This window comes from Ochlerotatus camptorhynchus, unplaced genomic scaffold (assembly GCF_037179485.1).
Source record: "Ochlerotatus camptorhynchus isolate MF236.1 unplaced genomic scaffold, CSIRO-AGI_Acam_v1.1 ptg000165l, whole genome shotgun sequence".
NCBI lineage: Eukaryota > Metazoa > Arthropoda > Insecta > Diptera > Culicidae > Ochlerotatus > Ochlerotatus camptorhynchus.
Window position 1 is genome coordinate 451,612 of NW_027040655.1, and position 15,896 is coordinate 467,507.

The 15,896-nt window shown below is 41.7% G+C and overlaps 2 protein-coding genes across 2 annotated transcripts in view; one reads left to right on the forward strand and one right to left on the reverse strand.

Annotated features, from left to right (window-relative positions):
• Window positions 1-499: 499 nt before the first annotated feature.
• On the reverse strand, window positions 500-2,972 carry isoQC (iso Glutaminyl cyclase). The gene is made up of 2 exons (XM_065222285.1): window positions 2,671-2,972; window positions 500-2,605 (listed from the first exon to the last, which is right to left on the reverse strand). Exons 1-2 carry the CDS (start codon window positions 2,767-2,769, stop codon window positions 1,664-1,666), a joined length of 1,041 nt encoding a protein of 346 aa, XP_065078357.1. The 5' UTR covers window positions 2,770-2,972; the 3' UTR covers window positions 500-1,663.
• A 5,637-nt stretch (window positions 2,973-8,609) lies between these two features.
• The window catches only part of chm (chameau), a 341,628-nt gene continuing 334,341 nt past the window's right edge, over window positions 8,610-15,896 (forward strand). Inside the window, exons 1-5 of the mRNA XM_065222306.1 lie at window positions 8,610-8,921; window positions 8,987-9,152; window positions 9,220-9,882; window positions 9,952-11,285; window positions 11,354-11,548. Coding sequence (XP_065078378.1) covers window positions 8,904-8,921; window positions 8,987-9,152; window positions 9,220-9,882; window positions 9,952-11,285; window positions 11,354-11,548 — 2,376 coding nt within the window. The 5' untranslated portion in view covers window positions 8,610-8,903. The remainder of the gene's footprint in view (window positions 8,922-8,986; window positions 9,153-9,219; window positions 9,883-9,951; window positions 11,286-11,353; window positions 11,549-15,896) is intronic.

The window sequence follows — 15,896 nt, forward strand, 5'->3', positions numbered from 1 at the left end:
GGCTTGGCACAATCTGGGAGAGAGCGGATCTTACTAGCAAAATCGTTATTTCTGAGATCCACCATCATTGCCTGAATGATCTTTGTTAATCGATTACATTGGTCTTCAAGTTAGGCAGGCCAGTACGCTGGTACTGCCTACGAATGGTGTTACGGAGTCTAATGAGATCTTTGGTAGGGCTGTCAAGGTTCAGAGTGTTATTCACCTGTCTGGATACTGGCACGTGTTGTTCCCTGGCCCGGGAAATCGCCTCCTCGATGGTTTGTAGACACTGGTCAACATCTTCGGACGTCCCCGGTTGGACATCGTAGTCGATGGTTGTGTCGACGCACCGTCCGTCTCCAACACTCCACTAAAAAGCATGAAATTAAGCTCGCCCACCAGCAACAAGGTGCAAAAACTAGTCAAGGGGAGGGAATGTTAACTGCGCGTTTCTTGTTAATGGAATTTCGGTTCGTTCAGGAATAAGCAACCATTCTAGTGTGATGTTTATTTATTTGCTACCAATTGCCCTGAATACCTAGTTATGTGCATGTTAAAAAAATGTGCCACTGACTGACAGTATTTGAAAACTTCTATCATTATGTATCTATTATTTATCACTTCCGTTTGGGATGGCCAGTCTGATATAGAGTAATGGCCCGATTTTGTCAGCCCCCTTTTTAATAAACTTTTCTAATGTTCTTCGAACCCCATGCGCTTTTTCAGTTACATTTTGTTTGTTTTCTTAATTGGATGCTTTCTGCGGCAAGTATGAAACTCTATTTCTAAACTACACAGCAACATGTATGTACAATACATTTGATATAGGGGTAAGAGGGGCATAGTGAGCATCCCATGCCACAGCTTGGTCTTCCGGCCGTTCGGAACAAATTGGTTGTTGGTAGGATCAATATCATAATGATATTGATCCTACTACCAGTTGATTTGTTTAATGCAGCTGGAGATCCAGAGCCAAAGTGCGGAATGCTCACTATGCCCCTCCTGCCCCTAGCACGTAATTTTTAACAATATTTTATATTACGTTACAGATACATCTGGAACACCTGGGTGAAATTTGAATTTGAGGCATGCCAATAAATTTGTATTTCTCACTGATGATCAACTAAAAATATATATTATTGTTGTAGAACAAAGCAAGGGCGGCGACACACCTAAATTTCAATTGTTGAAGCTAAAAAAATCCTACACTAACGAATCAATTTCTTTTGTCGCATCTACTTGCGATTCATATTCTTGCAGGAAATCTTCAGAATCGTCATAAAGTGAACAAACATCTACCTTGAAGATGAATGAGAAAGATTTGAAATTACGGTTATGTGAAATTACCTGGAAATTATTGAAAGATAAAAGTCTGATGCGCGGAGGGGCTGACAAAATTGGGTCACTACTGTAATACGTAGTTCAGTTCTACGTCGTTTGTAAGCTTAAAATATCTACTTCGTTTTTATACAAACATTTCGTTAAAATTATTCACTCAATTGCATAGACAAATTGCACAGAATTAAGCTTTTTTTAAGCAAAAAGGCCGCTACTAAAGTACACATGTGAATAATAGGCAAAAACAAACAAAGAAAAACAAAAATCAACCATCACCCTAGCGCAACGGCACACAATAGAATTACCTAAACTCATCCCGCTTTGCCGTCGACTTCCCCGTTCGTCACACAGTCAGGTGCAAGTACTCGGCGATGAACACTCGGAAGACTTTAATCAGGTTCTGCACGGAGCTAATGTCGACGGCACTGGCATCGTCGGAAAGCTTGTGCCAAACTTCCGGGAACGGGCTGGGAATGATGTGCAGAATCGGAACCTGTCTCTGCAGGAACGGAATATGGTCGTCCTCGATGTAGGCATTGTACGAGTGCGGTTGGAAGTACCGGATCGTTTGCTGGTCCGGCGTTACACTGCTGTAGGTGTAACGCTCCAAGTGGCCCGCCCGTTCCAATCGCTCCTCGGCGGTCAGCAGCTGAGCATACCAACTTTCGGTATTCTTGAAATAGCTGTAAAAACTCGGGTCCGGTGCTCCGATCAAATCCAACAGGATCAACATATCGATTCGATTCAGTTTATTTTCTTTGTCCCACCGAGCCGCCAGGTGGCGAGCTCCGTAGATCGAGTCCTTCGGTCCCCACTGATGGAATGCTTCCTCTCCGTCGAAGAACACCAGCTGAAGGCTCAAATTGTTGTCCGACATTTTCTTATCCAGCTGAGACTTCATAGAGCTTGCCAGGTCCAGCATCATCGCACAAGGAACGGCCGAATCCGTTGCACCGATAAACACCTGGTCCTTGAAATATTTGCTATCATAGTGGCAGGCTAGTATCAGGAATCGCTCCGCATTAGGGTTCAAGCTGGCAATTACATTAGCAAATTTCAGTTTCCCATGGGTAGGCGTTTCGTCATCGAACTCATCCAACTCTACGTGCCAATCCAACTTTCTCAAGTAATCCACAATGTAGTTCTTCACATTTTCATGACCAGGCGTCCCAACGACCCGCTCCACCAGTAGATGCTTAAGAATCTCGTTCAGTTCACTTTTCTGCGAAAGATTCGACAGCTGCTCAATTGCGGCTAGCGAAATTTCCAGTGGACGGTGATTTTCCTGGAGAAACAAATTATCCACACTTACATCTGGTTCTAGAGTAGAAAGGAAGAAAATAATCTTACCCGTTTCAGCTTAAGGTTATCGGTCTGGGAGCGAACACGGCTGGAGGTTTGCAGTAGAACCACAGCTAGAAGGATATAAACGGAATGAAGTCGTGGCATTTTTGTTAGCCTCGTCGTTCTGGCTGATAACACTGCTAATCTCACACAATGGAATGTATTGTTGAACTTTTTTTTTTGTATGGCAATGTATGGCTAATTTTCACAGTTTGAGCGATTGGCATTGGATTAGAAGGCTACCCAATTAATACGCGAGTTAAATACGTGAGTGTGTGACGAAACTGGGATTGAAACTGGAGAACAACAAACAGCTGCTGCACCCTCGCGAGTCGCGAAGCGATTGTCGGACTCTCGCGCGGATCGTGAGTAGATTGACATAACGGAGTAAATATAAATAAAAACAAGATAAAAAAGAGGAAAAAAAAAGCGATCGGTAAACAGATACCCGGTACTGAAAAATTTAATATTTCAATTAGGATTGGGCGATCTTTTGGCATCAAAAACATGACCGTCGCACAGCAAAAAAAAAATGTATTGCGAGGGGTTTCTACCAACATTGATTACGGGTCAGTGCCTACACAGCAAAAAAAAATGTAATATCGATCAACGTAATTCAAGCTGATGTATGAAATAATGATGTAATAGCAAAAAGCAGATACAATATTACATCAATGGATGTAATTTTGTTCGCAAAATCGATGTACATCGTACAATGTGATATTACACAACCGATGGATTGACCTGGTTGCATCAGTTTCGATGTAATATTCAACAACTTTTTTTGCTGTGTATGAAATTACCAAGAATTGGGTTGTTTAACTTCGAAAAATATAAACAGACGTAACACTTTGAATAAAATTATCTTCAAACCATACCACCTAGAAGCACACATGAAATTTATGAGTCAAATGAATAGTATGTGCGGCTACACATGGCTTTTATGTGTACACATATTAAGTAAGTGTCCGACACATAGATATTATTTGTTGATCACATTGCAAAAATTCATGTGTGGGACACATAGAAACAATCTTTGAAATTTTATCAGAGTAGTACCGCCAAACATAGGACTGCAGTAACGACATCTCGAGGGCTTCTCGCGGAAAACAAACTGCCCTAATAAAATTGTTATGGTTATTTTGCTTAACGACGTGTTCCGGGTATCATCCAAACCATTTGTGGAATAGTTCTATTATTTGGGTTGTCGTTCGTTTATGGTTATTTTTTATTAGGGTGGCTCTCTGATTAGCAAACAAACTTGCATGCAAGAAAAACCAAATATATAGAAACGTCAAAGTGATCCGATGCCAGCGCTGCGGCGAGTAGTTCGCGGAAACGATAACATTCAAACCAATCGTTAAATGCGCAAACGATGATCAGGAATGAAGAGTTACGTCTGTTTGTCTGTGGTTTCAGTGTACCAAAATTGATTAAATTTTGGATTTCGGTTCCATTTTTAATGCAGATTACCTCACCCCTAAGGAACCCAATTACTGCGATTATTATACACTAATTAAAAATTACTGTGTTACTTGATTACTGGGATTACTGTGTTACTTGATTACTGGGATTACTGCGATTACTTGAATGATATGAGGAATTACAATCAACAATCAATACGAAACTAACGATTTTAAATTGGCTCACTACTTGACTAGCCTATTGGTCCCAAGCAAACGATTAACGTATCCCATTCTAGTCAAATTCTAGTACTACGCAATGTTTGTTTTGATTCGCTATGAAAGTTTGACAGATGAAATGAGGGGTTATTCGTTTTTCCTATGTTTCGAGGGGTGAATCTATTAGCTTGGGACCGAAGATAGTACCAGAGCTGAGCCAAAAAGTTGAGCACGTTTCTTCGGGACCTACTAGTCTTAAACGCTGTCCAGACTGGAGAGTTATAACATGTTATAACGGTTGTCAAATAATTGAAACACAGAAACCACCATCAAGATAGAGCTATAACATGTTATAACTCTGTAGTCTGATGCCTTGTTCAGACTGGAGAGTTATAACATGTTATAACGGTTGTCAAATAATTTCAACACAGAAACCACCATCAAGATAGCGCTATAACATCCCGCATAAACAATAACCATAAGATGCGCCTAACCACTAATTCGGGATATCATCCCAACTTTATGTGGTATGGTCACACCATCTAAGATATCGCCAGTATATGGTACCCGTTTATTAGGGATGTTATAACTCTGTAGTCTGAACGTACTATGAACGTACTATTAGAGTTACCTCTATGTTACAATCGTGATACTCAATTATTCACTGATTCATTTATACATATTAATATTATTTATTATTAACGCTAAACGACGTGTTCGGTGTATCATACAAACCATTTGTGGAATAGTTATACCATTTGGGTTATCGTTCATTTATCGACAGCAGAAGCGGAAAAGGCCGATCTGAAAGCTAGTTAGAAACTAATTGGCGAATCAAAGCAAAGTCAAAACTGGTCATGCGAAACCTACTTTTCAGATCCGCAGTTACTGTGATGTACTAAAACAAAATTCATGCAATTTGACAGATATCAAAACGTCATTACCGTTTTCACCCACTCGCCATCTGTGAGTCAATCGTCACTTTGATTCTTCAATCGACTACGGGTAGGCATCTTTATGTCATTTCAAACAGAACACTGCATTAGGCCCTAAGTAACATTGACAGATTCTCTCAAAACGACGAGAGCTTTGTCCTAGGGGCAGATCACTTGTGGTGCATTTATTATAACAAAACATAAATAAATGCATTTTGACCAGAAACAAAAAAATTAAATGCATTTTCTCAGTGCATTTTTTGTAGCGTGGTGCTCTAAGTGACAGTTTCTACCAAAACATGTTGTTATTCACATCGGTTAGCTCAAATCCACACTCATGACTCGAGCAAATTTTTCCTGAAGCTCCTCGACTGAGAATGCGGAAAAAATCCGTCGAAATTCCCTGTAACCGATGGGAGCATCGGACGCAATAAACTCTGATGAAACCCACTGGAACCTCCGTTGGCAGCACCGAAAATCTCCATCGAAATCACCGGGAACCTATCCGACGTGAACATTTGAAAACACTGTCGAATCTCTCCGGAACATCCATAATATACAAAATATCCACCGAAATCATGCTATGGTATTCTCTCCGCCGTGAACACGCATAAACTTACTAAAAACTTCCTGCAACCTCCTCCGGTAGCAACGGAAATCTCAAACGAAATCGTGCAGAAGCTGCCTCCGGAACTTCCAATGTCAACATCGAAAACCTTCCCCGAAATCGTGCTGAGCCCGCTTCACCGAGAACGCGTGAAAACCCCAGCAAAATTCCGTTGAACCTTCGTTGGCAGTATAGCAAATCTCCACCAGAATCTTGTGGAAGCTCCTTCACCGAAAACACGAGGAAATGACATAAAAATTTCCTGGAACATCCGTTGTTAGCACCGACAATATGCCTTTTTAATGCACCACCAACGTAGAGTACGCCACGCGAGTTCGAGAACAAACATCAACCAAACCGTTTGTTTACATCAGAATAACTATTTTTCACAACGCAAATTAAAGCATTTTTAATTCAATATCTTACCAATTTCCATCGGTAATTGTCTTATTGTACAATTTTCCACAGATCTGAACTGATTTGTACCTTAACTATTCACACACAAGAAATCCGGAAGATCATAACCACTAAGGCACTTTTCTAATTTTCCATTTTTCTCTACAAAAATATTCCTGAACACCAGCAGGATCTTTGCAAAAACGTTACAGAATTAAATTTTTCAACTAGTTTTGGAGCATCTCTGATAAATCAATTTATCAGGAAAAGTAAAAAAGTGTTCAGTTTCGTGTCTCACGATAGAAATTTCTGCTCACAACCTCGCTCACAACACTCTTTTTGACGTTTTCCTATTCTTCACCAGAGGTTGAATCGATCGTTTAGTTTCTATTAAAAAGGCGTATAGCCACCGAAATCGTATTTCTCGACCGTGCACACAAGAAAACATCCATCGAAATCGTGCAGATTCTCCTCCGCTGAGAAAACTCCATCGAAATTATTTGGAATCTCCACACAGCAAAAAAAAAAATATGTTATATCGATCAATGTAATTCAAGCTGATGTATGAAATAATGATGTAAAAGCAAAAAGCAGATACAATATTACATAAATGGATGTAATTTTGTTCGCAAAATCGATGGACATCATACAACGTTATATTACACAACCGATGGATTGAACTGGTTGCAGCAGTTTGGATGTAATATTCAACAACTTTTTTTTCTTCTGTGCACTGGAAGCATCGAAAATCGCCACCGAAACCGTGTGGAACCTCGTCCACCATGAACGCAAGAGAATGCCATCGAATTTTTTTATTTTCACATTTTGTTTTATTGGTCATACTGTATGTAATTGTAATTGTTATTGATTTAGTCAAACGTAATTCGTAAATTACGTAATTTAGTCAAACGACGAACAAGAAAAACTTTCCTAAAATCTGCATTTGCAGCATATAGAACCGTTTCCAAAAGAATTCATGCAGAACCTCCTCCACCGAGAACGAGAGAAAATCCCGTTGGCAGCATCCAAACTCCTCACTGGCCGAAGCTCCTCCGACGACAATGCGTGGAAACACCGTCGAAACTCCCTGGGAACCTCCTTTGGCAGCGCAGCATATAAATTCTCTAGTCCACCGAAATCGTGTGGATAGACGATTTTTCTTTTCATGTTTTGATTGTATATCTTGCTTTGTTTTGACGTTCACATCCCACTGAATGGTTGATGTAAACGTGGAAATTAAATGCATTTTTTTTTAATTAAATACATCGTCAATAAGCATTTTAAAAGTGAGACGCCCCTAGGCTTTGTCTGTTTGTCTGTGATCGAGTGTTTTATAGGATTTTCCAATAGCGCAATTTTATACGAAAATCACCCGCATAAACGCGAACCATAACTTGACCAAACCGATAATGGTTAAACCGAGGGGGGCGACACATCTAAATCTCAATTCTAGATGCTCAAAAAATCTCACACCAACGAATAAATCTTCGAAAAATCTTCTTTCATTTCTCGCATCTACTTGCATCGCGCATCATCTTTTTGCAGGAAATCTTCAAAATTGTGATAAATCTTCTTTCTATCTACTCAGCGTACGCGCAGCTAGCCACAGCAAAACACAATATTTACTGCATCGTAGATAGAGTCGTCCCCCTCGGGTTAAACATTGTTTATAATCCTTCCTAAAATTTAACTGAAGTGGTTATGGAACTTTGAATTAATGTTTGTGTGACAAAGTATTAACCTTATGTATCAAGGTTTTTTGGAAGTGAACCTTACAAATAATGGGATGTTAAGAACCATTACCGTTCAAAATTATTGTTTTCTCCATGCATTTTCGGAAAGAGAACTATATTAGAACCTTTTAACATATGGTTTTAGATGGTAATGGTAATGATAGTCAGTAAGGTCCATGGATGGTTTTGTATTCTCGGTCAACTTTACGTGGAATATATCGTGAATTGGTAATCAGTAATTCACAGGCAACCAATTGTCTCCGGTGAAGTGAAAATCTGACAGATACGCTCTTTCTCGAAACTTCAACTTTTCGCTTAGCAGCTGTTTTTTTTTTCAAGAGCAGCTGCATGCTTCAAAAAAGTAAACGCAAGCCCAAAAGGTGCGATCCACAAAATTTATTTTCACTGGATCGTATATGTATACAGTTCCAAGCGAAGTGAAATTTTTGTCTGTTACATTTTCAAGCTGGTGAAAAATCGACTATTTTATATTATAAGATTTTCACTTCGCTTCGATCTCTATACAGGCCTTACCTTGGTACTCAACATGCTTTGACACTGGTGAGTGATTATTTTCAATATTTCAGTATCGGGCAGATGTTTACCTGTCAAAGTGTGATGAAGCTGCATCTACTTGTCAGTTTGTCGGAGACGCGAAAACTGAAAAGTTGTTTTCGACAATAATTTTATGAGAAAATTTGTGTATTTTGTGCAATTCTGTAAAATTTCTTAACTCCGGTGTTTAGAAATTGTCATCCAGTACTAATTTCTACCGGCGCGTGTTAAAATCCGGCTCGATTGTGTGCGGTTTCCGGTGTATCCGCTTCGGTTTCTCTACTTCGGGGGTGTTTGTTTACGGTTTTTCGGTTTCGGTTCACGTTCGCGTTTGTGTTCTCGTTTATCTCGGTGGTCGTTCGTACGGAGGTATTTGGGTGAAACTCGAAGGATGCCACCACGTAAAAAGGTATTTGAGCTAGTTTTGATTGGTTTAGGGGTTGAGATACTTACCGCATTGTGTAAATTTGGCAGTCCACAAGCAGCACGGAATCCAGCACCGCCAGCTCATCGGATTCGAGTTCCAGTGATAGTAGCTCGAGTGGAAGCGATTCCGGAAGCTCCAGCAGCGAGAGTGATTCTTCCAGCTCGCAGGAGGCGACCACTACTCGCATGAGCCAGAACAACACGGGTGCCAATGGTAAGACGCGTTTGGTACTGATTTAGGTAAAAATGTATGAGATTTAAATTGGCGGTCTTATTTTTAGCTCCGAAAACTAACGAGAAAGTCGTTCGTCGTAGAAGTTCGGAAACGGGAGCATTGGCTGCCAAGCAAACTGCTGGTGCAGTAGCAGCAGCAGCAGCAGCAGCAGCAGGGAAAGACACTGATAAAACTGGTTCGCAAAAGCAGGCCAATCCGAAGCAACAAAAGCTTTCCAAGAGTTCGGTTTCTTCGAGTGATGATGATTTTGCGGCGGAGACTAAACCAGCTGCACCACCGATCGTTCAGAAGAAGGTTCAACAGGCAGAGGCAGCCAAAAAGAAAGCTCAGGAAAAGCAAGCTGCAGGTCAGGGAAATACTCCACTTCCGGTTGTTCCTCCAATAACAGGCGGCAAGGTACCGCCATCGGTCATTAAACAACAGCAACAGGCGCAGCATGCTCAACACCAGCAAAGCAAGACGGCACCGATCACGAAGGCAGCGGCTAAAGCAAGTGTCGTCACGAAGGAAGCTTCCAAAGCCAATGTTCCCGTTGCCAAAAAGGGTCCAAGCCCGGCTCTGTCCGCTCCGGCTACGAAGGCCAAAAAGAAGAGTATATTTTCGCCAGTAAATTCTTCGGAGTCGGATGAAGATAAGGAAAAGCCTGAGCAGAAGACACGTCGGACGTCTAGTTCCAGTTCGGTAGGGGCCGCTGGAACTGGGTCTGTTGGTGAGTGCGAAAACTGTTGTTTCGACAACTTTCATTGTAATGATCGTTGAAAATTATTTTATTTTGCAGGAGGTCAAGCGACCCAGCCTAGTAAGGAACAGACTGCCTCTGGAGCACAGCCGGCTGGGGGAACCACAGCTCAACAGCAACGAGGTCGTGGTCGTCCTCGAAAGACTCCAGCCGCTGCTACTACCGGACCTGTGACAAAACCAGTCGCTCAGGTCAAACCTCAAGTAACGGCGGCGCCAGCAAAAACTCCTGCCTCAACTACTCAAAAGCAACCGGCACAGCAACAGCAGCCACAGCAAAAGTTAGAAGATGATATCTCTTCGGCCACCACATCCTCCACAGATTCATCCTCATCCGGATCGTCGGATTCGGATTCCGACTCATCGGAGGATTCCACTCCATCGACCTCGGCTGCTCAGCAACTGAAGAAAAGCAACAGCGGTGTGAAGCGTCCGTTAGAGCGTACTCCGCAAAAATCTGAGGTCAAAGAAGGAGCTACTGATTCCGAGGGTGAAAAGGGTGACCCGAGTAAGCAAACTCGTAAGCTGACAAGATCTTCGAGTACCAGAAAATCCAAACACCTCATTGGTAAGAATGCCTCGGAGACGGAATCGGACGCAGACAGCGTCAAGCGTTCCGCATCAAAGAGTCCCGTCAAGAAGGCACCAACTGCTCCGGCCAAAGCCAAAGGTAAGGCCAAAAATAGCAGCAAGAAAAAGGACGCTGTCGTCAAAGAGCTTTTAATTGAGGAACCGGAACCGGAACCGGTCGAAAATCGTTGTCCTCTGCTACATTGCGAGTCAACTGGTCATTTGGGAGGTCAATTCGAACGTCACTTTACTCTGGAAGGCTGCCCCATGTTCCACAATATGACAGCACAGCACACTAAAGAATTCCTCCAGGAACGGAAGCGCCGTGAAGAGGAACGAAAGAAAGCCGTTCCGGTTTATGAGAATTCCAAAAAGATTCAAACGCCGGAACAGAAAATCTACATGCAGAAGATCCGCGACATGCGAGCCAAATTTAAGCCGAATCCACCTCCGGTGGAAAAGCCACGACCAATGGCAGAGCGACTGGAGAACGAGATCGACCTGGAACCGCGGCTGGATGGAATCGTCCCGGATTACGATATGCAGCTGTTCCGGGAAGCCCAGGCCACGGCTAGTGAGGGGTTCGAAAACGAAGTGAAGGACATGGTCACCGGCAAGGGAACGCGGTACATTTCGATGGGCCGCAATTGCATGCAAGTGTGGTACCAGAGTCCCTATCCGGATGATGTGGCTCGGCTGCCGAAGCTGTATCTGTGTGAGTTTTGTTTGCGGTATCAGAAGTCGGAAGTGGGCATGAAGCGGCATGCGGCCAAGTGCGTCTGGAGACATCCACCGGGTGACGAGGTATGTTTTTGGTTGGTTCGGGTCATTTGAACTGTTTTGAGCGAAACCGTGAATCTTGTTTCCTCCAGATTTACCGCAAGGGTAAGCTCGGCGTCTGGCAGGTGGATGGAAAGCGGCACAAGCAGTACTGCCAGCATTTGTGTCTGTTGGCGAAGTTTTTCCTGGATCACAAAACGCTGTACTACGACGTGGAACCGTTTCTGTTCTACGTGATGACCCTGGCCGACAGCGATGGATGTCACACGGTGGGGTACTTTAGCAAGGTAGGTGTCTACGTTTAGTTAATACAATGACATGAATCGCACGTATGATTTATTTAATACACCTAAGAGAAGGTGTACCATGAAAAATGTAATGGACCAAGAGATTTTGTATATCACTTGTTGAACTAAATGTGTTCAACTTTATGTTAGGAAGAGGGCGTTATAAAAAATACTTCATTCATTCACTAATCATAGCAATTTATCATTAGAGAGTTGTAAATGTTAATACATTATTTCCAGCTATAAATTTAAGTACGCTTAAGTTATCTTTCTTCTAAAATCTACAGTGTCAAAAAAAGAATAAAACACATTGTCTCCTAAACGCAAGTATGATCAACCGACGAATTTATTATCGCCTGAAAGTAGCTTGGTTTCCAGCGGCCCTACATCCTTCCTCCGTCAAGTGACATCTACCAGCTCCCAAATGCAACCACACGCTGAACCTTCCATTGTTTCCGGACAGCGGAGGTCGGACATAACGATTTACTATCAGAACGTAGCCGGTTTGAACGGCCTCGTGGAAGATTATCACTGTTACGACATTATAGTTTTGAGCTCAATTATCGAACCATTTCAAACTATGGCGTCTTTGGTGCTGCCTAATATCGCAGTTAATTCCAAGCTGTAAGCAGAAGTTATCGAGGACGATTCCTAGAACACGGTTGAACAAGTGTGGGTGGCTATTCAACTTGGTGATCGTCAATTGCTTCTCTGTGCAGTTTACACCCCCAAGGGGCAAGACAGCTGCACTCAGAGTAAATATATTTTCTGCGAGTAAATTTGAGTTACTCATATTTACTCAAAAATGAACAAAGTAGTCTCGTATTTTTCATCATAAGAAGATCTAGGAACAACCACCGTCTGACAGAATGTTTTATTTAAATATTGTCAAATAATAGAAAATTTAGCATTTGGCGTCAGATTACCAACTTTAATATAGAATGATGTCCATGAAACGGCAATATTAAGTTTTCATTATTAAAAGATCCAAGTTACATTGATTGTGTCCAACTGTCACTAGAAACTTCCGTTGTTTCCCGTGATACTCTTAGAAAAAGACAGCTGATAATTGTGATCAGAAACGGGTTAAATTTTTATCCACATTTAGCACAAATGGAACATTGACGAATACGGTATTTAATGTAGCTGTTCATCCCAAGTCACAATAGATTAGTTTTGGCCAACTTCATAGTTGATTCTATTCCGACACTTACATGAGCGATCGTCGGAGGGATGCTTCTCTTTTTTGTCATGCTACTTAGAATTGTTCCGAATCCTCCATTTGGGATGACTGTAGTCCTCCTTGAGATTGTCTGGAATCTCCCTGGAATTGTACGGAATCCTTTCTGGGATTGTTGAGGATCCCAACTCTCTGGACTGTCATGAATTCTCCTCAATTTTTACTGAAATCGTCCTTTAGACTGTCCAGAATCAATGTTTAGTTTGCCCGATTGTTTGATATTGTCCGGTAGCCGTACTGAGAGTGTATGAAATCTGTTCTGATAATTCAAGATAGAGCTGGAATTAGGGCGTAACAGCTTTTGTAAACAATGGCTTCTTTCTATGATTTACTGAAAGTCAAGGCTCGCCCACGCACATCAACATCACCATCAGGTAGGGACGGTAGGGTAAGACTTCCCCTACCCGCCGATAATGTTGGTTTGCGTGGGCGTGCCTTGAATTCCTAGAAATCATCGAGAGAATTATTTGTTTACAAAAGCTGTTACGCTCTGATTCCAGCTCTATCTAGAATTGTCTGGAATCACCCCTAGGCTAGTTCAGAGTCCCTCCGTCATAAATCCCCTTTTCGATTGACTGGAACCCTTCCAGAGATTGTCCGAAGTCTTCTAGAGATTGTCCAGAATTCCTCTGAGACTGTCCTGAATCCTTTTTGTGATTGTCCATCATAATCCGTATTATGTGGTTGCTAATGTTTCGCAGTGTGCTTTACGAAACTGCAATTACCTTTCCATTGCCGAAATATCTTCTCGGTTAAAATTTAGTTTACAATTGGGTTGTTTAACTTCGAAAAAATATACCGATTTTTATACATCATCTGATAGAGTTTAGTTTTTTGAGAACAACGATATTTTTATCGATCCCGTAGACATTCATCTCGATTTTTAAATCAAGATTTAAATTTTTGATCGTTGACACTAAATCTATTCGTTGACAGCTCGCTCCCATGAAAAGTCCCACCAAGGGGTGCTAAGATGGTGAGTTTTGCTAATGTAATCGTACTTATTTAAAATAGTTCCAGTGTACCAAAATCGATGAAATTTTGGTCCCATTTTTAATGCAGATAACGAATATGTATTTACCTCAATACCCCTAAATAACCCAATTACGACCCTTTGAAATGTTGCCACAGAATTATCTTTGCTTGACAGCATCGGTTTCAATAGATCAGTGCACGGTCCCTAACCTCACTTTTTGCTCCCTATCATTTTGCTTCTGAGTAAAAGAGATAGCAACGAATGGGAGCCAAAACAAACCACCCAAAACTGTCAAAACTTACGGGTGAGAGAAGAGTGCGGCAAATCTTCGTGAACTGATCAATACAACTACCAGGTTGCTATGTGTAAATGTTGTTGAGTAATGCGAGTTACTCCGAGGGGGGCGACACATCTAAATCTCAAGTTTAGATGCTCAACAAATTTCACACTAGCGAATCAATCTTCCAAAAATCTTCTTTCATTTGTCGCATCTAGTTGCATCGTTCATCATCTTTTTGCAGGAAATCTTCAGAATCGTCATCAATCTTCTTTCTATCTACTCAGCGTGCGTGCAGCTGCCACAGCAAAACACAATATTTTTTTAATCGTAGATAGAGTTGCCCCCCTCGAGTTACTCGGAATTACTCAAAATAAACTCCGATCATACTCATGATCGAAAGCTGTCTTGCCCCAAGTACATCCCTCCAGATCGAAAGATCACTTCAGACAAAGCAGGCCCTTCCGACGAAGTTATTGTTTTTGGCCATTTTAACCTACCGGACATTGCATGGACTCCAACGCAAAGTGGTTTCTTTTGTCCTGATCACGAGCGTTCATCTTTCCACGTAGGAACCATCCAGCTCCTGGACAGTTATAGTACCGCAATTCTGTCACAAATCAATGGCCTGTTGAATGAAAACAACCGCACCCTGGATCTCTGCTTTGTGAGTGCTCGTGATACAGCTCCTTTCCTCTCCACGGCACCCGAACCTTTAGTCAAGGAAGTGCATCATCACCCTGCTTTAGTTATCGGGATCGAAAATAATACTGTCCATGATTTCATCAGCACTTCAAACGTTGTGTTATATGACTTCCGTAGAGCTGACCATCGCAATATTGCCCATGTGCTGTCTAACTTAGATTGGAAGCATATTCTAGATCCTGTAGACGTCAACATTGCTGCACAAACCTTTTCTCACGTCTTGTCATATGTCATTGACAGGAACGTTTCCAAAAAGATCATCCCGTGGATGACGAAAGATCTTCGCTCGTGGAAAAGAACTAAGAAGGCTGCTCTCAGAAGATTTACTAAATTCCGCACACTGCCGCTGAAATGCTATTATGTCAGACTCTACCACGAGTATACGCGGTTAAGTCGTCTCTGTTTTCAACGCTATCAAAGGAGGATTCAACTTCTGGAACTTCGTTGATGAGCAACGCTGGGAGATCGGCTTATCCTCTTCCATGATTTTTAATGGTGAAACTGCTGGCAATCAACAAGATATTTGCAACCTGTTCTCAGCTAGTGTGTTTGAAGACGAGCAACTCTTCGCTAATCTCATTACTTCCGCGGCCAGTAATGTTCCTTTTTTTAAGTCTTTATTTGTTCCAAATTCAAAATAAATTACATTTCATTTTAACCTATGTGCTCCAGTTACTACAGTAACTTACCAGCCTTAATTGCTATGATATATATCTAAGTATTTTTACATTTTTCCTGCCTTGAATATTTTAAACAGGTTTTTTAAAACCTGCATGTCAGTATAACAATTTACATCTTAAAACTAAAAACTAAAACTAAATCTTATCTAAGTGTTCCATCCAAGTAATCACGATGTTCCATTCAAGTAATCGCAGCAACCTACAACTGCGACCAAGATGGAAAAATTAGTGATTCGAAGTGTACATGTCAACCTGAATAAACGTATAGTTAGAAGCACTCAAACTTTCTTTATTCTTTGAGAAGAACACTTAAGTTGGCGACGAGGATTTTTCTGGAAGCTCACAAGTTCAAGAAATTGCAGAATCGAACCGAGGAAGGATGGCGGCGACAAACGAAGAACTCCAAGCAGCTTCTCCAGCGGTTGGCCGTTCCACAAGCAACGAACCCAGAGCAAGTTTTGGAATCCCTG

Coding starts and splice junctions, on each gene's coding strand:
- isoQC (XM_065222285.1), bottom strand. CDS start 2,769: ATGCCACGACTTCATTCCGTTTATATCCTTCTAGCTGTGGTTCTACTG. Junction 2,606..2,670: donor ATAACCTTAAGCTGAAACGG/GTAAGATTATTT, acceptor TTGTTTCTCCAG/GAAAATCACCGTCCACTGGA.